Raw genomic sequence first — 26065 nt, 5'->3', positions numbered from 1 at the left:
AAGTGCTCACTTGGGTTGGATACAAGCCTGAAGTCTATTTTTAATGAGAAAGTCCTCAGTTGTATGGGGCCTGGTTTTTGTTCGGTGTCCAAAGAATGAATGGTGAAATTCATTGCATGCCTCTCTGAGTAGTGCAGGCAGCTCTCCTAACCAAGCATCCAGCAGTTACACAGTATGCAAAACTTCTAAGTCAGACCAACAGCACCAGCTTCTCACGGTAACCTGTCAGAATGCAGGTTCTCAGGCCCTGCCCCAGACCCACTACAGCCTGACAGTCTGTGTGGTACCAGAATCTGGGTGATCCTGTACACGATACACATAGAGAACCACTGCTGTAGTCATTCTTCACCAAAATCTTCTACCACAAACACTGCTCCCTTATCACAGCTCTGATGTAAGAGGTACTACTCAAAGTTCTCACTAGCAATGTTTGCTCGCTCTGTTTGCCAGCAAATGAGTTCTCAAACTTACCCAGGCTTGGTTTCTGGCTTCTTGAGAGCAGACTGTACCTAAAACAGGGCTGACACTCCCCCTCCTCTCTGCTTCCTCCTCTTCCTCTAACACCTCTAGCTACTCCTCTCTTTTTCCTTCTCCTTTTTGTTCCCTCCTTCTCCCCTTCCTCTCAACACCTCCAATTTCTCCTCCCCTCCATCTTCATCCTCTCTCCTTCCTCTTCTTACTCCTCCTCCCCTTCCTCCTTCATCTCGTCTTCTTTCAGTTGTTGCTCTTCTGATTCTGTCCCGGGAAACGAGAGCATCAGTACCCCTGCAGGCCCCTGTTGGCTTTGTAAGAAGGAGCTTGTTCCCAGAGGGTCTCCTTATTCCCTGCTACCATTGCAACGTTTTGAGCTCTAGAGCACATGTGTCAAACACAAGGCCCGCGGGCCAAATCCAGCCCGCCAGGCCTTGCAATGTGGCCCGCACCGCGCTGTCATTACTGCACTCCGCTGTCAGTTTATGACATTGTCAGTTTATGACTGTTCAGTAAACCATTCGGCCCGCGATTTAGGCTGGATTTTAGATTTTGGCCCCTTCTCTGATTGAGTTCGACACCCCTACTCTAGAGAAACCAGATGTTTCCACGACAGTGACTCTTGACCCCAGGTCAGGAAGCCCTGGGTGAGAAGAGCCTCCAATTTTCACCAAAAGCTGGATTCAAAGCAGAGTGATTTGAATTCACTTCCTTTTCAGAATTATTTTAAATAAATCCTGGTTTGAAAAAGGGGGAAATCCCAATTATAAGAGGAAATAGCATTTTTAATTTCAAAAGAATGCTTCATTTTCTTAAAGTTGCTCCAGGATCTTTTATGCCTATTATTCTTTTCAATGCTTTGAACAAATTGATGTAAAATAAGCTAAACAAAAACCATTAACTTAGTTTACCCGATAAGAGAGGGCTGGTAAAATGTGATTCTGCAAGTGAGGTAAATGTGTGTATGTGTGTTACTGTGGAAAGATGTCGACAGTGTGTTGTTATGTGAGAATCGAAAGTACAGAACGGTAAGATTCTGCATCTATTAAGTTAAAGAAAAGAGGGGGACAGACTTCTGGCCACCACTCCACACTGTGTGGTTTGAATCTAGATGATGCCTGGAAAACGACACACCAGGTAGTTAACAGTGTCTCTCTGGGGAGTGGGTTCAAGAGGGGAGTGTGGTGAGGAATTTTATATTTGTACGTCGTACGATTTTTTACTGCTGACATTTTTATAGTGAGCATATATTATAAATTATACTAAAAGGAGGGAGAGAAAAGAAGGAAAGTGTAAGGAGAGGCTGATGCGTAGGGCTGTAAGGGAGTTAATATGGGCTGAAGCCTTACTGGTTGTATAACGGTTTTAGTTATTTTGTAGTTTCTAATAATGACTGTCAAAGATGAAAAGCAAGAGGTGTAACAAAGCAATGACTCTGGCAGACTGTGCTCGTTTCTGAAATGCTCTCTTACTGCTTGAGTCACTTGAATCTTCTGATCTTTGGGGCATTTGGAACAGGATTGTAATGATGCTTGAGGTTGGAGCTAAATCACTGTTCATCATAGCGTTGCTGTTCAGAGAAGGGAAAGGGCTGGAGATGAAAGGCCCCTGAACGGCTGGAGCGGAGGTCGGGCTCAGAGCTCCCGGCCTTGGTTCCTGGCAGCGCTTTGGGCTGCGGCAGCTGGAGCAATTCAAGCCGTGTCCTACTTTGCCTGTCCGCAGAGTGAAGGACAAGCCGTGCTTTATCGCCCTCCTAAGGTGTAATTATTACAAAACATTTTGAGATCCTCAGGGGAAGACAATTCAATACCAAGTATTCCTGTCAAAAATCTTGTTATGTGTAACTCAGCCTTAACTTTTCCAGGAGAAAAAGTTCTCCCTCAGATACACATTGATTCCAGTGCTTTTCTCTGCTGACATTTTGTATTTAATTATGTTTTACCCATGAAATTGGATTTGATGTATTTATTACAATTTAGAGTTATTTACAAAGTAGAGGCCCTGTGCATGAAATTTGTGCATGGGTAGGGTCTCTAGACCTGGCTGGCAATCAGGGCTGATTGGGGCCTTCCAGCTGCTAGCCCGGCCTTCCTTCCGCTGCTGGCAGGGCCTTCCTTCATTTTACACCACTCCCTGGTGGTCAGTGCACATCATAGTGAGTGATCAAATTCCCAAGGGGACAATTTACATATTAGGCTTTTATATGTATAGATAATTGTCAGTTTGCATTTCTCATATGGAAGCTTTAAAACAAATCCTCATGTTCTTTGGATGCTCAGTTATGTTACTGATTTGGTAGGATTTAAATTCTGCCCCTTCTAGCTACAATGTTTGGCTTAGTGGATAGAGTATCCAGCCCGTGGACTGAAGGGTCATGGATTCAATTCCAGTCAAGGGCTCATACCTTGGTTACAGGCTCAATCTCTAGTGCTGGTGTGGAAGGCAACTAATGCATGTGTTCCTCTCACATCGATGTTTCTTTTACTGTCTCTCCCCCTCCCTTCCACTCTCTCTAGAAAGCAATGGAAAAAAATAAATCCTCAGGTGAAGATTAACAAAAATAAAAATAAATTCTGTCTCTTCTTTTCCCCTGACCTTGCTCACTATCAATGACTTTCTCCTATTTTCCTTCACGCTGTCCCTCCTTGATGTTTTACTTAATCCTGCCCCCCTCCCTCTGGTACATGTTTATCCCCTGCCCTCCCATCCAGTGCCTTATGACTGGGAGGGCAACTTCAGAGTCTCTGGCCATGACCCAGGCCAGACCAATGGCAAAGGCGGTTCTGAGAGTAAAGGTTCTGTCTAAGAAAAGGATCAGAAGCTTATAACTGACCTCAGGAAACCCTTAGGCATGTTGGCCCTGACACCCTTGGAATCTGCTCGAACCCAGCAGTGAGTGTGGAGATGGGCTTGGAAAAGGCCCATAAAGCAGCCCTCTCGGCTTTTGTTGTGGGCTCTGCTTGGCATGGATGGAGCAAATATCTCTCAAATTGTTTCTCCCCACAGTATCCATGGCTTGCCTCTCTTAGGTCAGGTTAACACAATGAAGTCAAAAGCAGCACAGTTGACAATTTTACCACCAACTAAACCAGGAGCCAAAGGAAACAGGGGAAACCTCTTCAAAAACCAAGTACTTTTAAGCTGTAAGAGTGATGCGTGTTGATGTTGGGTGGTCAGTTTGATGTGGGTAATTAACAGTTACCATTCAGTTTGGCAGGAAACAGCTCTGTCACATGTATTAGACACTGACATGGAGACAGAAAGCAGAAGCTGGGATGCCATGGCCCACAAGCATGGCCTGGTGAGGTCAGCCCCCAGTGGTTTTATAAGCAGCTCCAAGCTTTGGATTCTGGGGCAGAGCCAGGGCTGGAGCTGGCTGCCAGCTGAAGGGACATGGCCCCACACCAGCCCCCCACTTTCTGAGGTACCCAGGAAAAGAAACAACCTAGCCCCCAGTGTGCTCTTAGCTATAGATGAAGTAGGTGTTTCTGGTGTTTTGTTTTTCACATTTATATATGCTAATTCATTCCTGGTATTGTATTAACTATCTATTCTACCTCTTACAATTTCCAATAAATATCCTATATAATAAAAGGCTAATATGCAAATCGACTGAACTGTAAAACAACCAGTTGCTATGATGCACACTGACCACCGGGGGCAGACACTCAATGCAGGAGCTGCCCCCTGGTGGTCAGTATGCTCCCACAGGGGGAGCACCACTCAGCCAGAAGCCCTGCCTGAGCCAGGCTTACGTCTGGTGAGTGCAGCAGCAGTGGTGGGAACCTCAGGAGTGGGCCTAACCTGTCAGTTGGACATCTCCTGAAGGCTCCCAAACTGTGAGAGAGCACAGGCTGGGTTTAGGGGACACCACCCTAAAGTGTACGAATTTCATGTACTGGGCCTCTAGTATTTAATGATACCTTAATTGAATAACTTTGAGTTGGTTTCTATATATAAAACCATTACATATGTAACAAGCTTGCTTCATTATAGATTCATTTAATCAAATGACAACTTTTTATTTATTTTTTTAAATATATTTTTATTGATTTCAGAGTGGAAGGGAGAGGGAAAGAGAGTTAGAAACATAAATGATGAGAAAGAATCATGATCCACTGCCTCCTGCACACCCTTCACTGGGGATTGAGCTTCCATCCCGGGCATGTGCCTTGACTGGGAATCGAACATGACCTCCTGGTTCATGGGTTGATGTTCAACCACTGAGCCATGCTGGCTGGGCAGAGGGCGATATTTTAAATAGTTCACTCCTCTAACACTTTTTAAAAACACTTAACAATTTACAAAAGTGCATGTTTGTTATATATTTTCCAATTTACCAGTGCGAATGTGTATGTAGTAAGAATTGAAAGCCCCCTCTAATTTCGCATCTCTCCCCAGGAGTAACCATTGTGTCCTCTAGACCTTTTGCTACACATTTACACATGTGATCGGAGTAAATGTGGGGTCGTTATCTTTTTAAAACACAAATTGGGTCATGCTGTGCATACTGCTACCCACTCAGCCTTTCTTACTTAACTAGATCCTGGGCCTCTTTCCTTATCAGTACATAAATCCACCTCATTTTTATGATTTAAGACTATAACTATTTCACATTTCCCTAAGGATGCATATATTAGTTGTCTCACAAATTCTTGCTATTACAAATAGTGCTCTCATGGGTATTCTTGTATGCCTATTATGTGCCCCTGTGTAAGCACACGTGTTTAAGTTATACACCTGTGAGTGTGTGTGGAATGGTGCCTGTTGCCACCAGTGACAGAAGACAAGGATTCAGAGTGACGAGCTCTGGAGATGTTACAGTGCCAGGAAAACAGGATGTTCCTAAATCATGTACACCCTACCCTTCTGTTGGCTGATGTAATTGCACAGTAGTGCATTACCGCATTTCTAATGAAAAGTTTTTCTATGTTGTAATTCTATGAGTTGATACTACAAAGACGAGTTAAGTTGAAGGTCAAGATCCTTTTAAAACTCTTTTATTCCTAAGCTGATTTTTAAAGAGATTCATGTATGTGGTCGGAGTGACATGTCCATTTAAAGCAGGGTGGCTGTATAGAGACAGTAAAGCAACAAGAAGACTGTCAAATTACAGCCGGGAGGTTGGGGAGATCTGGGGGAGATAAGAGATCAACCGAAGGACTTGTATACATGTATATAAGTACAACCAATGGACACAAAATTCTGGGGAGGGGGGGCAAGTGTATATGTACAAAAATAATAATTTAATAAAAAAATATATTAAAAAAATAAATAAAGCAGGGTGGCTGACCCGTGCGAGGCCAGAGAGGCAGGCAGTCACGGCTCTGTGCAGCGTCCAGACCTCAGCCTCTCCCACCCAGAGGGTTGGTGATAGGACATGAGGTTATGGACTCCTTTCTTAGCCACATGTGTCCACTTGGGAGTTTAGATATTAAGATAAGATGTAAATGATTTTATTGCCAACTTAATATGCTGCTTGTGCCAATTTGGTGAAAAAAAAATTTTTTTAATATATTTTATTGATTTTTTTTACAGAGATGAAGGGAGATAGTTAGAAACATTGATGAGAGAGAAACATCTCTCAACTGCCACATCTATCAACTGCCTCCTGCACTGGGGATGTGCCTGCAACCAAGGCACATGCCCTTGACCGGAATTGAACCTGGGACCCTTCAGTCCACAGGCCAACGCTCTATCCACTGACCCAAACCGGTCAGGGCAAATTTGGTAAAATTTTAATAATTAGATTAGGGCCAATTTAAACACATATTCACAAGGTAAAATGTGTCTTAAACACACAGCTTTCTGTCCTGAAAAGCATGGCACCTGTTTTTGGCTGTGGTTTTATTAAACACAAACTCCAGGTGATTGATTGGCTTAGCTTAGGGGGACGGAAAGTATGTTGCTGTGAGGCTTGACCTTTCAGAAAGTTGCCACTGAGACCACTGCTGTCCTTTCTGTTCTCAGTGCTCGGCCTGGTCCTCCCCATCTGGGCAATAGCGCTCATCTCCTTTGGCGTAGCGCTGCTGTTCGCCATTTTCGTGTGGCTCTTTGTGTGTCCGTGGATGCGGAGGAAAATAGCAGGTAAGCGCTCTTTTATTTTTCTGATATAAAAAAGTGCTCATGAGTTCCAAGACTTCCGATGTGATGCACAGTTACCCGTACTAACAGAGGGAAGTGGAAGCATGGGAAACTCTAGAACACTCACTGCGACACACGTCCAGGCCTTGTCTCCTGGGCCTGGCTCACACAGCCAGGCCCTAGCTGCCGTGGATAGCTGGAAGTTACCTATGCCAGGGAGCTCCTCCAGCCTGGTGAACATTTAGTCATCTGGGAAGTGCAAGCTAACACCACACTAAGGTACCACTTCACACCCGCAAGTAGAAAGACTAGCAATATCAAGTGCTGGTGAAGAAGTGGAGTAACTTTATTTATGGTGAAATGTAAAGTGGTGCAGCCCCTTTGGAAATTCGTTTAGCAGTTTCCTATGAAGTAAAGTATACACTTAGCATATGACCCAATTATCCCTCTTCTAGGTGTTTGTCCAAGAGCAATGAAAATGTGTGTTCATGAAAACACTTGTACACAAATCATTTGGTCGTAATTGCCCCAAACTGGAAACAGCCCAAATGCTCATTAACACGTTAATAGATAACCAAGTTGTGGTCTATTCGTACATTAGAAGACTGGAATACAGGAATGAACTGCCTACCACCGTGGGCACAACAGGACACCCCTCCAGGCCTTTCCCTGAGCGAAAGAAGCCAGACACAGAAGAGTGCATGCCGTATGATGTCAGGGAAAGTTGACCTCTAGAAATCACTGGTTGCCGAGGCCAGTGCGGGGCCGCAGGAGACGGACTGCAAAGGGGCAGGAGGGAACTTTGCAGGATCAGAGAAATTACTGTCTGAATGCAGGAGTGGGTATAGGGTATACTCCTATGTTGTCACAGGGCATCTACCTGGACATTCAAAATGTATGAATTCTACAGTTCTACCTCAGTGAAAACAGTTTTTAAAGAAAAGAATATGGCTTAGAAAGCTGCCAGAGCTATTTTCCTGTGTTAACAGTTTTTGTTTTAATTATAATTAGAGGCCTGGTGCATAAATTGTGCATGGGTAGGGTCCCTTGGCCTGACCAGCAATTGGGGCCAACCAGTGGGGAGAGGGGTGGGGGGGGGGGAACTATAGGAGGTTGGCTGTGAGAGTGCACCCACCACCAGAGGGCAGCTCCTGAGTTGAGCATCTGCCCCCTGGTGATCAGTGTGTCATCATAGCGACCGAACATTCGGTCGACCCGTCATAACGGTCACTTAGGCTTCAAATATATATATATATATATATATATATATATATATATATATATATATATATACACACACACACACACACACACACACACACACACACACATATAAATATATATACATATATATGTGTGTGTGTGTGTGTGTGTGTGTGTGTATGAGATAAGCAAATATTCTCTCATTTAGATTATAAGCAATTTGAGGCCAATAGATCTATATGTACATTTCTTGTTCCCTGTAGTAAGTAAGAAGAATTTAGTTTTTAAAAATCTATCTGTCTGACTAGGTAGATTCAGAGATAGAGAGATGATAGGGAGAGAAACTACGTGTGTCTTCAGCCAAGAAGAGCATTTTCATTTCATTGCTGTAAGGGAGAGCTTAAACATTTGCTCAGGGAATTTTACAAAATCATTATATTAGTAGCGCCACAGAACAGATTTGACTCAGAAGAGTGCTAGCGAGCTATAAAAAGGCTTCTTAAAAATCTATTGTTTCTTTAGAAAGTAAATGATTTTTCAAAGTAGAATCTTCAGTTGTTGGTGGTGGGTTTTTTTTTGTTTTGTTTTTTGAGGAAAATGATTTACTTGTTTCTTAAGATTTAGTGACTTGAAGAATTCTGAGACCAATAATTTATTGAATAGAAGAAAACCAAACAGACTATAACAGTATCAATGAAGACAAAAAGGATAAACATTTCAGTGATTCTGAGGTTAGTTTAATAAAATAGAAGGCGAGCCCTAGATGGTTATAGAATTACAGAATCCTACTCTGAACAGGGACCCTGGGGATCAGATCTGACCATCTCTGTTTTGCTGGTTTTTGATGAGATAATTCAGGCCCTACACCCCCATTTTTTCCTCAGTCGCTGAATTTTCTGGCCTAAGTTTTCCAGACAATCGATTGAATTCTCCATTTTCTCTGTCTGGCTGTTACTTTTTTTTTGTTTCATTTCCAAAGTAAGAACTAAGGTATAAAGATAAATATTTTTTTTTATATTTATTTTTTAATAACAAGAATTCTAAAATTTTCAGCTATGACTGTACTTTCTTTAGGCAAATTACAAAAAGAAGGTGCTTTATCGCGAGTCTCTGACGAAAGCCTCAGTAAAATTCCGGAAGCGGAGTCCCCCGTATTTAAAGAGCTCCCCGGCGCCAAGGCCAGTGATGACAGCACCGTCCCTCTCACGGGGTCCGCTGGGGAGACGCCTGTGGCCCCGGAAGGCACATCCGCCATCAACCACCCCCGGGTGGCTTATGGTAAGACCACAGGAGCCCTATGGTGGCCATGAGCCGTTCCTCGGGGTAAGCAGCGGGGCCTGTATGTGGGTGGCTGGGTTTCAGGGCACAGAAGTGTCCCCCCATTATATGTTTTGAGAAAACCCAGAGACTCAAGAGGCCCTCAGGAGACCGGCCTTCCTTCAGCACAGCAGAATTCCTCTTGTCCTGTGCTTTCCTTCCAGGAACTATTCACAGTCCATCAGGCGCCAGGGCACAGTGGTGCCAGGGCGCTCAGCTGCGTGTGCGCTCAGCTGCCTGTGCGCCCAGCTGCGTGTGCGTTCAGCTGAGTGTGTGCTTGTTTGTTTGGTGGTGCAGCTACCTAACTGCCAGAAGCTGGCTTATCCAACTTCGAAAGGATGCCTCCCTCTAAGGCACAGGGAGAAAGCTAAAATTGGAGCCAGGGCCATCTCCCGCCGTAGAATCACAGAAACCTCTGAAAACATCAAACCTGCCCTGGCGTGTCCTTCGGTCCATAAAGTTTGTAGATGATGGTGGGCGAGCATCAGCCTCTGCCCGGCCTGCCAGGGCAGCTTCCCGCCTCCCTCAAGGTGGGGCCTGGCACCCGCTCTGCTGGGTGCGGCCTCAGACTTGGCCCCGGGAAGCACGTTAGTTTTGCCTGAGGAGCTGACAGACACTGCCTTCCACAGTCACGTTGGCCTTTTCACGTGCACCTAGAATATCCACCTCCCAGGAAGCTGGGCTTTGCCCCTTTTATATGAAGTTTCCTAAAGTAAGTTCCTTACCGGATTCTCCCTTTATTAGTTACTAGAAACAGGAAAGAATGCTGTAGTAATTTCTGGAAGACACTTTTTAAGAGAAAAATAATGTCATTTCAAAAATACCTTATTATTAGCTTTACCTTTTTGTCTTATGTTTACTGGTTTCCTTTTTTATTTTATCCATATTACATGTCCTTTATAGTCCATTCAGAAAATAAGGCATGTGGGGAAATTTTTATTTATTTATTTTTTTAATTATATTTTATTGATTTTTTACAGAGAGGAAGGAAGAGGGATAAAAACTTAGAAACATCAATGAGAGAGTAACATTGATCAGCTGCCTCCTGCACACCCCCTACTGGGATTTGCCCATAAACCAGGTACATGCCCTTGACCGGAATCGAACCCGGACCCTTGAGTCCGCAGGCCAATGCTCTATCCATTGAGCCAAACCGATTTCAGCGCATGTGGGGGAAAATCTAAATCACCCACAATCCAGCCTTGCAGAGATTAGCATCCTGAAGCAGCGGGGAGTATGTCCTTTCGGACGTGGTTTCTGTTCCTGAGGCCGGACAGTAAGGCTCTGTCTGCCCCTCCCAGGCAGGGCGCTCTCCATGACGCAGGGCTCCACCAAGTCGCCCATCTCCAACGGCACCTTCGGCTTCGACGGCCACACGAGGAGCGACGGCCACGTGTACCACACGGTCCACAAGGACTCGGGGCTCTACAAAGACCTGCTGCACAGGATCCACACGGACCGGGGCTCCGAGGAGAAGCCCGCCCCCGAGAACAACTATCGCTTCCTGCGGCGGAACAACAGCTACACGTGCTACACGGCGGCCATCTGCGGGATGCCGGTCCACTCGACCTTCAAAGCCATCGACCCGTCGCCCGCCCCCGAGGACAGCGAGAAGCTGGTGGGTGACACCGTGTCCTATTCTAAAAAGAGACTTCGCTACGACAGCTACTCCAGCTACTGCAACGCGGTAGCCGAGGCGGAGATCGAGGCCGAGGAGGGAGGTGTGGAAATGAAGCTGGCGTCGGAGCTGGCAGATCCCGCGCGGCCGCGGGAGGACCCTGTGGAAGAAGAGAAAGACGAGAAAGACACATCCGAGGTCCACCTCCTGTTCCACTTCCTGCAGGTCCTCACTGCCTGCTTTGGATCCTTTGCACATGGTGGCAATGATGTGAGGTAAGGAGACTCATTCATTCATCAAGTATGTATTGAGGGGCTGCGTGTGCCAGGCACTGTTCTGGGTGCCAGGATACAGCAGCAAACAGGGAACAAAAATCCCTGCCAGTCCTGGTGAGGGTGGGGCACAGACAGGACACAGGTAAATGAAGTAGCACTTGTAATATAACAGGCCGGGCAGTGATGTTAAAAAGAAAATTAACTGGAAAGGAGATTGGAGCAGCTGGGGATTGCGGTGCTGGATAGACAGCTCAGGTAAGGGCTCACTAAGTGAGAACTGAAAGGGTGGAGGGACCCAGCCATGTGAGCATCTGCAGGAAGAGCATTTCAGGAGGAGGGAACAGCAGGTGCAAAGGCCTGAGCTAGGAATATGCCCGGTGTGTTCTAGGAAAAGCAAGGCGGAGCAAAGAGGGAGAGGGCAGGCTGTAAGGTTATCAGATCATGGAGTCCCAGACTACGTAGGAAATATGTAAGAAGATACCGAGAGACCCTGTTTCTCTTTTTACCAGCTAGGCAGCTAGCGACAAGTCACTTGATTTTCCCAAAGCCTCAGTATCTCAACCTGTAAAATGGCGAAAAACTAGTACCAACTGTCATGGGGTTTTCATGAGATGCTTTCTATAGTGTGCCTAGGACAGTGCTCCTCCCGTAACCAGTATCTATGCATTGTCACTATTACTGTTACTATTGATCATTATGCATGGCTAACATTTCTATCCAAATCAGGAAAACATGCTATTGTTGCTTCTTTTTTTTTAAATTTAATCCTCACCTGAGGATATGTTTATTGATTTTAGAGAGGAAAGAAGGGAGGAGGGAGAAGCATTGATGTGAGAGAGAAACATCAGTTGGTTGCCAACCATACATGACCAGACCGGGGATTGAACCCACAACCTGGGTATGTGCCCTGACTAGGAATTGAATCCACAACTTTTCAGGTCACAGGACGATGTTCCAACCAACCGAGTCACTTGGCCAGGGCCTAGTGTTGCTTTTTGTTGTTAATCCTCACCCGAGGATGTTTTTCCATTGACTCTTTTTTAATTTTTTTAGAGGGAGTGAAAGGAGAGACAGAGAGAGAGAAACATCATTATTGTGAGGGAGACACATTGATTGATTGCCTCCTACGTGTACCCAACCGGAGACAGGGATTGAGGCTGCAACTGAGGTACACGACCTTGACTGGAATCAAAACCAGGACCCTTCAGTTCATATGCTGTTGCTCTGTCCACTGAGCTAAACCCGCTAGGGCTGTTGCACTCTTTTATTGCCCAGTTACATGACTCTACACTTTACATCCATGTGTTTCTATGCACTACCTATCCATGTACAACTGCATTTCTGTTCTTTTTTTAAAAAAAGCCTCCAGCAGACAGGAAGCTTGGACATTTTGTGTTTTGCAGTTTTATAGAGGTGCTGCCAAGTTATTTTAATCAATCTTAATGTTTTGACTGCCCCTCCCTGGACCTATCCTACTTCCTTCTCCTCTTCGAGAATTGTTATTGAAGACCTGGTACTGTGAGGTGTGATGAATTGGGTCCCTGTCCTTCAGGAGTTTAAACTGGAGATAAGAAATACATTTAATGGGGAAATAAAAAACCATTCCAAAACAGTAGTTCAGGGCCAAAGGAAGAGTTGAGACAGTAACTGCTACAGCTGACCAGAGGTTAGAGCATTTGTTTACAGCTTGGGGCTGGTTTTGAAGCTTTTGAGTAAAGATATGGTCTGATAAAAGCAGTGTCCTAGAAATAGAAATGTAACAGTAAACAGGGGGCTTCTATTTATTCACTAAAAGGTCAAGTTCATACCAGGCCTCCGTGCTGAACCATTTGTAATTGATTCTAATCCTTCTTAAAACAGCCCTTTGAGGTCATCGGTGATGTTAGTCAGAGATGGGGAATCGGAATCTCAGAAACGTGACATTTCTTGCCCAGGATAACACAGCTAGTGAGAAGCAGACTTGAGAGCTGGCTCTTTGTGACTTGCTGCACACACTCTGTCTACAGAGTCTAGACTGGGATGGGAGGAGGAGCCTGGAGCTACAGAAGCTGTTAGGAGCCTGTGTGTAGCTCCACATGTAAGGAACTTGGAAGTTGCATACTATCCTAAAAACAAGTGAAAAACTGAACAGACTACAAAATCTACAGCTCTTTTTCGATCTGGAAGAGAGAAGAGGACACAGGGCAAACCACTGCCCCAAGATTGCGGCTACAGTCAAATACACGGAGTTGTGAGTGGAAGCTGCTGTGGGAACCAGTGCCCAGTGGGAAAAGTGAACTGTAATGATGAACCCTAGAGGCTCAGTGGAGACAAGGCTGAGAGTTAAAGACTCCAAGGGGACCAACCTAGTGATAGAAACAGTTAAAAAAAAGAAGTATAATCAGTACACGAGCAAAGGAGAGAAAATAGAATCATATAAAATGCTCACTTAAGACAAAATAGAACAAAAATAAAGTATAACAAATAGAAAAGAGTAACAGATTCATGATAGATATTAATCCAGCTATGTCAAAATCAGTCAACGTTATTCGTCTTCATGCACCAGTTAAAAGACACAGATTGTCAGACTATGTCAAAAAACAAGACCCAACTATATTTTGTCTATAAGAAACACACTTTAAATATAAAGACACATACAGGATAAAAGTAAATGGAAGGAGGAAAATATACCATGCTAGCACTAAGAAAGCATAAGTAGCTAACTTAACATTAATTTCAGACAGAGCGGACATGAACAGATTCAGGAGGTAGAAAATCAGTAAAGACATAGTTAAGCTCAACAATACCATTAGTCAACTCTATATCATTTATATCTGTCGACTTTCACAGGTGAATTCACATTCTTTGCAAGCTCACATGAAGCATTCAACAAATAGGCCATATTCTGGACCATTAAAAACCTTGTACATTTAAAAGCATAGAACTAATAAATGCCTGCTCTCAGACCACAATGAAATTAAGCTAGAAATCAGAAAGATAACTGGAAAGTCTCCAAATATGTAAAGATTATATAAAACACGATTAATTAACACATGGCTCAAAGAAAAAACATCAAGATAAATTTTTAAATATTTTAAACTAAATGAAAAGAAAAACACATCGATATTTGTGGAGGAACCGGAACTCTTATGCAGTTAGTGGAATGTAAAATGGCGCAACCACTATGGAAAACAGTCTGGAAAAAATTAAAAATAGAACTACCTTATGATCTAGCAATCCTGCTCTGGTGGTTTAATCAAAAGAAATGAAAGCAGAGTCACAAAGGGATATTGTACACCCATGTTCATTGCAACATTATTCACAGAAGCCAAGAGATGGAAGCAACACAAATGTCCGCCAACAGCTGAGTGGATAAAGAAGATGTGGCATATGCATGCAGTACAGTATGAGGCCTTAGGAAGGAAGGACATTCTAACTCTTGCTACTGTGTGGATGAATCTTGAGGGCATTATGCCGCTACATAAAATAAGTCAGTCTCAAAAGACAGATACTGTATAATTCCACTTTCATAGGTACCTAGAGTAGTCCAATTCATAGGAACAAAGTAAAATGGCGGTTACCAGGGACTGAGAGCAAAGAGCAAAATAGTTATTGTTTAATGACTCCAGTTTTAGGTTTGCAGGATGCAAAAGTTCTGAAGATGTTTCACAACAATGTGAATATATTTGATGCTACTGAACTGTACACTTAAAAATTGCTAAAATGGCAAATTTTCTGTTATATTTTTACCACAACAAAAAAAAATTGGATATATCGCTTTGATCATCACTGGATTATACATAGGCAAGCCATAAATACAGTAAGCAGGGCTATCCCCAAGACTGAGAAGTCCCTGCATGTTGTGTACCGTGTCATTTGTCCATACAATGTTTGTTTAACTCATCTACCTCTTCTCTTTCCCAGCAATGCCATTGGTCCTCTGGTGGCTTTGTGGCTGATTTATGAACAAGGTGGAGTCCTACAGGAAGCACCTACTCCCATCTGGCTGCTGTTTTATGGAGGCGTTGGGATTTGTACGGGGCTCTGGGTCTGGGGAAGAAGAGTGATCCAGACCATGGGCAAAGACCTCACTCCCATCACGCCATCCAGGTAAGCCCGGTGCAGGCTGGAGCCGCAGGGCTGCTGCTTTGAGGCCAGGCAGAGTTGACATCCTCTTGTGCTGCTTTTATGCCCTGAGCCCCTCAGCTCAGCCAGTCTGCTGGGGGTCACAGTGAGCAGGGGCGGAGGGTAAGCAAACCCCACCTTTGCTGGCTTCTTATTAACACCCTCCCTCATGCACTCTTGGGCCCCCATCCCCGTGGCACTGAGATGAGGGAGAGAAAACGAGAGGGTGGGAAGACAGAAGGAAGGAGAGGCTGAAGCAGAGCAGGAGGGAAGATAACAGAACCCACCCAGGAGCCCCCATTTTCTCCCACTGGTGGTCTCACCCAGCGTGAGCTTCTGGAAAGCAAGTGGGGAGGCCGGGATGCAAACCACCCTCATGGCCCAGGGCCTGCCTTTCCCCCAAAGTCTCTGCCTCACCAGCTCCACCTGGTGGACGAAGCAGCTCTCACCTGCCACCCTCCTGCTGAGGTCACTTTGTGCTTCCTCCCCCTCGCAGCCTGTGCCCTCAGAGGGGGGGTCCCAGATTCATGGTTTTCTCTGTTAGTCCTTCCTGCTGTCCTTTTCACTCATCTTTAGCTAGATTAGGGAACTTTAGAAGGATACAGCTAAAACTTGGAATTACCTATTGTAAGAAATCGTTTCCTTCTTGAAATTAGTTTTAGTGATTCTTCTATAATGTTGACTTCAAGAAAAATTAGTCATCTGAGAAAAAATACACCTTTTTTGGTAAATAATTACACATTTTTTAAACGAGAGCACAGTTTTCCGTTCGCCACTTTATTAATGAGCAAGTGACCATTCTCTACACAGCAGGAATTTCTGACCCAGTTACTACAGTGTGGGTTTTGAAAACCTAGCAGAAAAGCAAGGCTATTCGGGGCTGTAAACAGTGTGAGCAGAGCCTCAGTGTGAATCGCTGCCATTATACAGCAGTTTCTAGTTCTATTGATGCCATCTGGCCCAGTCAGGAGTCGGCAGTCAATTCAAAGGATGTCCTGGTGAGACTTTGGCGCCCCTGGGTGTCCGTGAGGCCCACACAAAGGGCGCCTGTGACTCGTCTCCTGTCTCCCTCCCACAGCGGCTTCACCATTGAACTGGCCTCCGCGTTCACAGTGGTGATCGCCTCCAACGTGGGGCTTCCTGTCAGCACCACTCACTGCAAGGTAGGCCCCCGCCAGCGCCTCCTTCCGGCTGTTGGGATGGCCCAGTCACCCAGGGAGTCGGAGAAAAGCTGGTGACGCTGTGTATGCTGCTGTTTGTGGACAGTCATCTGCAGGCTTGCCGGGTGTGCATGTTGGATGTGGGGCGATTGCTCTCCTCAGACTATCCCTCTCGACCTTTCCCGCTTTGCAGTGTGCACTTCGCCTTTTCAACGCATGCCTGGCAAGAGCCTTCCCTCCCCAACGTGTGCTTCACACTTTCCATGTGTCCTGTCTCTCTCATTGTCTCCACAGTGATTTTGCATTGAAGTCATGTGTGCGCTAACCATATTCCTAGGCTCAAATGGGGGCATGCCACTCAGTGCCAGCCCATTGCAGGGGACTGGGAGTGGACAGTGGAACTAGAGATAAGCAGAAATCATCTCAATGGACCTGTAAGACACAGTTGTTTCAGTTCTTTTTCCTTACCTGGTGGTCAAAGTGACTGGATTGCCTTAGAGAAATTCCAGAGGAAGGGTGATGCTCACCATTGCTCACAGCCAACGTGTAAAACTCAGGGCTGTGCAGGAGGGGATCCCTTGTGTTAGGACGGGAATGTTGGAGCTGTAAGGACTAACGAAGAGGAGAAGGGCTCCCTGGGTTTCAGGGAGTTATTCAAGGTCACTCGGGTGCAGCCAGGACTAGAACCCAGGTCTGATAACCCAGGTCCGGAAAATTCCCAAACATCTTCAATGGGCCTCCTGTTGACAAAAGTCCTCCCCAACTTCAACAAAGCAAAGTCACCTCCAGATTTTTCCTAGGTTCATTTGCTTGCATCGTTCAAGAAAAACTCTTTCATACCTGCTGGGTGTGTGGTACTGTTCTAGGCACCAGGAAATGACCCTGGACTTCTACATTTATACACAAGCCACTGTGTTTATAAACAAATGCAAATGACTTAGTGATTTGACTGTTAGGGCCAGGCAGCTTTTATGGGAATCTTCTGAGTGGGATACCTCATGGAAGGGCAGCCTTATGGGAGAGGGTTGTTTTCTTATTCCTCCTCCTTTTTTTAATATATTGATTTTTTACAGAGAGGAAGGGAGAGGGATAGAGAGTCAGAAACATTGATGAGAGAGAAATATCAGCTGCCTCCTGCACACTCCCCACCGGGGATGTACCCACAACCAAGGTACATGCCCTTGACCGGAATCGAACCTGAGACCCTTCAGTCCGCAGGCTGATGCTCTCTATCCACTGAGCCAACCCTGTCAGGCTGTTCCTTCTTCTTTTGCTACAAAAATAACTTCAATTTCCACACATTTTCATTGTAAAAGTTATTTCTACTTACTGAGCATATATCGAGTGTCAGGGACTGTGCTTAGTGCTCTATACTATGTGCAAAATACATCATTTAATCCCCACAGCCATCATTTGAAATTGGCACTGGTGTTCCCAATCCTATGTAATAAAAGTCTCATATGCATATTGTCCCCTTGTCCGGGGGGCGGGGCCAGCTGGCCATCTGCCCGCGGCCCCTTCCCCCCCATCCGGATCTCACTCGTGTACCGGGCCTCTAGTTTACATCTAAGAACACTGAGGTTTCCAGAGGTAAGTCACTTTCCTCATATTATATATTTAACGTGATAGAACCATGCAGAACTTCACCTCATGCTCCGGACCTCCTAAGCATAATCATCGTAATCAGAATCATGGTAACCAACCATGACTAAAGTGTGTGGGGCAAGTGCTCTCTGCTGGGCACTGTTTTAAGTTTCATCTTCCCGCACACCTTTGAGGGCAGTGCCCTGTTTTACCAATGAGGACACTGACACATAGAAACGTTAACTCACTGTCCAGTAGGGTGACAGAATTAGCAAGTTGCCCTTGAGGTCCGGCCTGAGCATTGTGGCCCAGAGCCTGCCCTCCATATGCTGCCCTAGCCTTTCAAGTCCAAAGAGGAAGGCAGGAAAAGGAAGGTGGTAGGTGACCACCCGCCGTTCTCCTAGCATTATTTTTCTGATTTCAGTTATTTAAAGATTACAAAGAGCACATGTTCACTGAAATATGACAATACTGTTTGGAACGAAAAGGGATCATCTTCCCCTCACTCCACCTCCGTTTCAGCTCACTGTGTGTGGGAGCCTAGAGGAAGTGATGTTACTAAATATATTCCTTCCCAAGGAAGTCAGGTTTGAACTTCTCCGTAGGCATAAATAGTCCTTGGGGCTGCTTGGAAATAAACATTACGCTGTCTTTTTAATGATTAACCCTGCGCTTGAGCAAGCCTAGTGAAGGCCAACTGCTTTCACACCAGTTGAAAGATCTCTGGAAAACAACACAAGTTTGCTTTTTCTAGGTTGTAGGTGTTACTTACCGAACTCGGTCTGTAAGCTAACCTATGCTGATGTACATGTAGTGAGACTACTACTTTTGCTAATTTAACACTAAATTCTTTAATACATATGTGAATTAGATGAAAAGTATACAATGCCTATAAAAACTATATTCTTAAATGTCATTTCCTCAATATTTATATCTATACTACAGTAAGGCAGTGCTACTAAGGGAGTTACCCAGTTTGTGCAGGACCTTCGTGAACAAATGTGGGTGTGAATGAATAGCTGTACAACCACATGCGAGGTGTTGTTCCTGAGAGCTGTTGGCTAGTGTTAGAATAGCTTGTTGGCACTTAAAACAAGTCTCCTTAACATGGGACCACAGTGAGGCAGACAGAGCTCAACTGGATTCTAGTCCGTTTGTCCAGGCACTGATCATGGACTGTGGACAAAGCCCAGCTCAGGTACTGCAGGAGCTGAAGGCAGAGTCCTGGCTCTCGGGACCCTCAGGGGTGTGGACAGATGCTCCGTGCTGTCCACATAGGGAGGAGAGTTCAAGGTTGCCAGCCCCGTAACACTTACTCGGTTTCACCACATTTTCTTTTCTGCTCGCAAGTCCCCAAATGGCAAATGTGGGATGGCATTAAGAATGAGGCCCTTTGTGAGTGAAGCTGTGAATCTGGAAATATTCAGAGGATGTTGACTTCCACATGAAACCATAACAATCCCATCAGATTTCCGTGAATGATCAGACCTTGTGTTTGATTTGTCCAGCTCTCTGCTTCCTCTCCCATCTGCCTGTTAGGTTTCTTGCTTAGAGCCACCTCCATTAAAAAGTGGGGAAGTCGGCAGGAAAAAATAGGGAAACGATTGTGTAAAATGAGCTTTTTAAATTTACCTGGGTAGATTTTATTTATTCATGTTTCTTCTAAGTGCCCCAGTATTTAATGCAGATAGTCCTTTGTGGGCACTTTTGTAGGAATTCAGAGTGGTGTGATCCGAATGTTTTAATTCCATATTGGGGTGGTTTGGGATTTCCCTTTTTGTGTGAATTACCCACATTGTTCATTTCTATTGATGATTACTCAACTAGCGTTGGATTTGGAAAGCTTACAGGAAACACTGCTGATTTTAAATTCTAATCTAATTTACTGAGTCTTGCTCCCCGGTCCCCCCACTTCTCAATAATCTATTGCTGTTGGTGCCTGGTGATGGCGTAAGCTGGGAACACCCTCGGCTTCCTCAGAGGGAAACTAGGACAGGGAAAGAACACCTGTGTAGGAGATATGCTTTGTTATAGATGGGGAAACCAGATTTTGAAAAGATGTCAGTTCTCAAATAAAACCCCAACCGAATTTTGTTACAACTTCACAAAGGGAACCTAAAGTTCATTTGGTAGGTTATATTAGCAAGAACATAAAATTATCTAAAAAGAAAAGTGATAAGCGTAATGTTTATTTACTTTGCCAGGTAGAAAGTTTATTATAAAGAAATAAGAGTTAAAAGTAGCTGGAAGTGAGGGGCAATTGTGTTAATGGGGATAGAGTTTGGAATGATGAAAAGTTCTGGAGGTGAATGCTAATAATGCTTGCAAAACAATGTGAATATACTTTATGCCACTAAATTGTACACTTAAAAATGGCTAGAAATAGCCCAACTGGTGTGGCTGAGTGGTTGAGCATGGACCAGTTAACCAGGAGGTCATGGTTTGATTCCCAGTCAGAGCACATGCCCGGGTTGCGGGCTCAATCCCCAGGAAGGGGTGCGCAGGAGGCAGCCAATCTGTGATTATCTATGATTATCTCTCATCATTGATGTTTCTATCTCTCTCACTCTCCCTTCCTCTCTTAAAACAATAAAAACATATATATTTTTAAGTGGTTAAAATGATAAATTTTATGTTATGTATATTTTACCACAATAATAAAATACTTACATACTTATCTAAAAACAGTCGATAGGTGAGAGAGAGAGCCTGTTATATATGAGCATATAGTTTGAGAAAGAGAAAATTTAACCAATAAGGGATGTTAGACAGCTGGCTATCAATCTAGAAAAACAAAATTAGACCCACAACTCTCAAAATATATAAACATATCTGATGGCTTAAATAATATTTTTAAATATTTTAAAATGTAGAATGAAATGTGGCTTTGTTTTAGAGAATTTAGAATAAAATAATTAAATATGTATCAAATATTCAAGCTGAGGATAAATTATGGAGAAAAACAGCATATTTTATTGCATGAAATTATTTTTTTTCATGGTTGAAGAATTTAACATTTTTCTTTTTTTCTAATCTTATTAAATGTATTGGGGTGACATTGATTAATATGATCACATAGGTTTCAGGTGTGGGTTTCTGTGTTACAAGATCTGTATATTGCACTGTGTGCCCACCACCCAAAGTCAGACCTTCCCCCGTCACCATGTATTTGTGTCCCCCCTCCCATTCCCTCTGGCAACCACCACACTGCTGTGTTCATGAGTTTCGGTTTTATATCCCACAGATGTGTTAAATCATATGGTTCTTAGCTTTTTCTGACTGATTTCACTTAGCATAATATTCTCCAGGTCCATCCATGTCATTGCAAATGGCGCTATTTCATCCTTTAATGGCTGAGTAGTACTCCATTGTGTACATGCACCATATCTTCTTTATCCAGTCCTCTATCACAAGACACTGGTTGTTTCCATGTCTTGGCCTCCGAGAATAATGCTGCAATGAACATAGGGGTGCATATATTTGCGTATACACATGTTCCAGTTTTGGGGTAGATACCCAGAAGAGGGATTGCTGGGTCATATGGTAGCTCTAAATTTCTTGAGTAATTGCCAGTCTGCTTACCCAGTCTACGTTCCCACCAGCAGAAAATGAGGGTTCCCTTTTCTCCACAACTCTCCAGCACTTGTTATTGCTTGTCTTGTTACTGCATAAAATTAGAAACTTAAAAGGGAAAACTTGAGTTGGGAAAATATTTGCATTAATATTTTCACATATAAATAAGGGTCATATTTACATCCAGATTCCATTATGTAAAGGCAAAATACACGAAGAGACAATTTTTACATGTCAAGACTAGAGGGAGTAAAATTGGATAAAGTTCAGCTTTAGTCATAATCAAAGATATACAAATTATAGCAACAGTTGTACACTTTTTTGTTGATTAGCAAAAATGAACAATTTACAGGATTGTTGTGGTGTGTGAAGTTCACAGGTTATGGACGACCTAGTAATTCACATCTGTTATAACACTTGGGCAGCAGGTACTGAGGTCCTAGCATGTAGTGGGAGACAAAGATCTTCCTCAAAGCAGCATTCCATTGGGTGCACGGGCATGCCTTGGTAAATCACCGTTTTGCAACCAACATATTAAAGATCAGATTGCTAAATCTCTAGCAGAAGAGAAGAGGGAAGTTGATAAGGAGCAGGATATTTTAATGGTATGAAAATGGTTCTTTGTAAATTATGGCAAAAGTTAAACATTGGTGGATTTTGGTAAAGTGTGTGGGAGTTCTTGCAGTTTTTCTCTAAGTTTCAGATTATTTCAAGGTGTTTTATAAATATCCCCTTTAGTGAAGAATCCATTTCAGGCAATATTATTTTTTAAAGCCTAAACATAAGCTACATGAGTTAATAGGTTACTCATGGAAAAATTGGAAGCAAATTGGAAATGGGTAATAAATTAAGGTACATCCACCTAAAGTATGTACCATTTCACATGATAATCATAAAGGCTGTGAGTACAAGGGGAAAATGCTTAGAATATAATGTTAATTTTTTAAAGAAAATTGGTAGCCTATCCTGTTATTTACTCATAAAGGTACATTTATAAAAATACTAGAAAAGAATATATAAATATAACAGTAGTTGGGTTCTCATTAATTGTACATCCCTCATTATATAAACTTGGTCTAAAATTATTTTATTACCTTTATGTTTAAAAAAATATGTTCTGCCGAAACCAGTTTGGCTCAGTGGATAGAGCATCGGCCTGTGGACTGAGGGGTCCCAGGTTCGATTCTGGTAAAGGGCATGTGCCTTGGTTGTGGGCACATCCCCGGTCGGGGGTGTGAAGGAGGCGGCTGATGGATGTTACTCTCTCATCGATGTTTCTAACTATGTCTCTCCCTTCCTCTCCGTAAAATTGCAATAAAATATATTTTAAAAAAATATATATATATATATATATGTTCTAAGAAAGGAAGAGGGCATAGCAATGTGACTATGTCCTTATTATGAAGGTAATCCAGACAGTTGAGGTGCACACACACGCTCTGGGGAGACAATGAGTAACAAGAATTTAATCTCAGGAGATAGTGTTTGTAGATTTGATGGCTTGAGCCAACAAAATGTCACATAAGTAACTGCCTTTAAATATGACACCGTTTTTGGCGTTCTGGTTGGCCTCCATAAACAATTTAAAGTGTTAAATTTTATTTTCGCTACTTGAATCTCCCTGGCCACTGCTGATTCTGAAGTATTGGAGGGTCAGCAGACAAGCCTGTTTTACGGATATCTTCAAGAGCCACATAACACGTTAAGCTCTCTGAGCTTCCCCAGAGCCTAAGGGAGGCGTGAGATGGTAAAAGGAATGTACCTTCTTAAAATTTTTAGGATACTTGAAGTGTCTTTTTTTTCTTTTTCCTTTTTAGACTTTCAGCAAACCATAAAATGAACTGCAAGTATTTAGAAAAATATTTGAATCAGTATTGATACTCTAATTTCCACGGATCTCTGTCATGCCTCTGTGATGCGTTGTTGACACTAGATCCAATATTTATGCTCTATTTTTTAAAATTAGCTAACGTGCAAGGACTGAAGGCAGTTTGAGATAATGGAGGAAACCAGTTTAATGTCGGAGGCCTGACTTCTAGTCCTCAGTCTGCCGTGACCTGTGGTCTCTGGCGCCCCTGCGCCCTCTGGGGCTGTGTGATCTCATCCTCTCAAAGGTCTTCTCCAGCTCCAACATGTTGTGGTGGTGTTTTTCTAAAAGGAAGATACATCATTGCCATTTCATTGTGTAATTAAAGCCGGTTTGCATACTGTAGTAAGCAGTAGCCTACATGGGGAGTATTTAAAACAGGGGCATTCATAGTTTATAAGGTACAGAAGCAGAGACAGTATACCTAAAATCTAAGCCCGTTTAGAAGCTTTTAGGAAAGTTAGGGGAAAAAATGGGTAATTTTATCCTGTAATTTATGTGGGATTAGCCAGTTTACACTGCTTGAGCTTGTGGGCCGCCTCTAACGTTCAACGTTTCTGCTCTCAGGTGGGCTCCGTGGTGGCTGTGGGCTGGATCCGCTCCCGGAAGGCCGTGGACTGGCACCTCTTCCGGAACATCTTTGTGGCCTGGTTTGTGACTGTGCCCGTGGCCGGGCTGTTCAGTGCTGCTGTCATGGCTCTCCTTGTGTACGGGATCCTTCCGTATGTGTGATTTGTCTTCTTCCAGCCAGCCAACGAGGGAGAGTCTGGCATGGGGACGTGTGGGAAGCGTGTGCCCACATCTCTCTCACACACACACACACACACACACACACACACACGCACACACACGCGCGTCCTGCCCACGCACGGGCTGTCTCCCAGCCAGCTTCTCCACGCCCTGCAGGTGGTTCCTTCCGACCACAGTTCACCTAGGTGGTAGTCATCCTCCAGAGCTAACTTAACTACTGTACATAATCATGTGCATTAAACTGGTATCGTGGTGACATAACATGGTGCGGTTACTTATATATTACATATATATTGTATACATAGAATAGGTAGCATTATTGCAAATATATCCAAAATGGGAGTGAATTGCCTAGAATTCAATATTCAACCAATTTTTGTACATAGTGATTTCAGTGGCAAATTATGAGAACCTTTTAAAAGGAAAGTGTAGATTGGAAAATGCCTTTGTTCCCATTTAACATACTGTAAGATAACAGATACAGGATGTATGATACAGATTTGGGAGGTGTGTGTATGTTGAAGTGATATTGAATAATACTGGAACAGGAGTTCCCAAGTGCTTTCACTGAAGTTTGTTCATATACTGTGTATTGATTATGTAATATATCATAATTGCTTCTGTAAATACTTAAAACTGTAATTTTTTAATGATGTGCGCTTCCTAGCTTTTTTGATCAGAGAATTTTTGGAGAGTACCAAAGAAGCAGGGGAATAGTTTGCCAGTATTATATTTTCATACTGTTTGTCTCCCCTCCTCGTGAATCGCACCGTTAACGGGGATGCAGCAGTACCGCCAGGCTCTGGCCTGCCCCGAGCAGTGTGTGGGCTGAGGCACCATCCCCCGCCGTGTACACGTCCCACTTCCGGTTCCCTTCCCCCCCCCCCCCCCCCCCCCCCCCCCCGCTGCCACGGGCAGGCATTGGTCAGCCCTGCCATGGCCGCTCATTGTCAGTGGAGAGAATGTACAGAGGACATGCGCTCGAGCACTACATATCAAGTCGTTTTATTTTCACTCCTTTCTCCCCTGCAGCCGCAAGGCATTCTTGCCTCAAACCTTGAGGCAAGTACTTTGACATCCTAGAAATTTGGGAAAGGGGCGGCTGAGCTATCAGATAATACACTGGATCTGAGCATTTCCTTGAGGCCTTCACTGAGCTGAACATCTTGATGCTGATGTATCCCATTGGATTATTTTTTGATAGCGGGAGGAAGTATGACTAATGTTAGAGCCTGAAACTGAAAATGCTGCTAAAATTTTTATATTGACAGACATTTTCTCGGTACTTCATTGTGATTTTTCATTAATCAACCATATTAAATTTATAATAAAAAAGTGCCCCTCAAGTTTGCCTCTGAAGTTTCTTTCTAAATATCTATATAATGTTTTTTTCGCCCACAGTTTCAACAAAAAATAAAAGCTATAAAATTTGGTTACTTCTATTTTTCAAATACCTTTTCTCCCTTATTCTAGTACTATTACATGCTTGTGCATAAAATACACGATTAGGAAAAGGAAAGAATGGCCCACACAGCTCAGCATCCAGGAAGCCCACTGATAACACACACAGACATGATCCTTCGGTCATACACTATCTGATGAGTTTGCCACTCTACGTTGGCCAGATTTCAGGGCTGTGGTCCTAGCAGGAACACGCACATCCTTCTTCTTGGCGTAAGCAGCCAGAAAACAAAACAAAAACACACCCAGTTGGAGCATCAAAAGGAAACTCCTTCCTGAGCCAGGAAGGTAACAGAGGTGGAGCAAACTGGCCGGGTGTTAGAAGTTTCTCCATCTCCACAAAGAAATGTGCCCTTTCCAATGTCAATGGCATTTTAGGCCTTTCATTTCTTCACTTAAGATAAAAGCATAGAATCCACGTTTAATTTCTTTCTAAGTTTATTAAAAAAAAAAAAAACAACCACAATAACAGCACAACAGTGCCACAGTGGCAGTTTTGCAAGCTGCCATATTGGAAGGGCTGCCATCTCAGCCTGGCACGCAGCCAGAGTGGCAGAGGCAGAGGCCCAGGATGCAAAGTAGGATAAAGGTCACACCC

The 26065-nt window shown here is 43.7% G+C and overlaps 1 protein-coding gene across 13 annotated transcripts in view; it reads left to right on the top strand.

The window, feature by feature from the left end:
- Nucleotides 1-25352, top strand: part of SLC20A2 (solute carrier family 20 member 2) — a 94689-nt gene extending 69337 nt beyond the window's left edge. For all 13 annotated transcript variants that reach the window (XM_084876497.1, XM_084876498.1, XM_084876505.1 and 10 more), the window contains 6 exons: nt 6442-6558; nt 8833-9036; nt 10377-10968; nt 14872-15057; nt 16151-16235; nt 23824-25352. In XM_084876497.1, the coding sequence (XP_084732623.1) occupies nt 6442-6558; nt 8833-9036; nt 10377-10968; nt 14872-15057; nt 16151-16235; nt 23824-23988 (1349 nt within the window). In that variant the 3' untranslated portion in view covers nt 23989-25352. The remainder of the gene's footprint in view (nt 1-6441; nt 6559-8832; nt 9037-10376; nt 10969-14871; nt 15058-16150; nt 16236-23823) is intronic.
- The last annotated feature ends 713 nt before the right edge of the window (nt 25353-26065 follow it).

This window comes from Pipistrellus hanaki (assembly GCF_964339955.1).
Source record: "Pipistrellus hanaki genome assembly, chromosome: 3".
Taxonomy (NCBI): Eukaryota; Metazoa; Chordata; class Mammalia; order Chiroptera; family Vespertilionidae; genus Pipistrellus; species Pipistrellus hanaki.
Note: the sequence above shows the minus strand (reverse complement) of the source record. Positions and strands in the feature narration are given on the sequence as shown.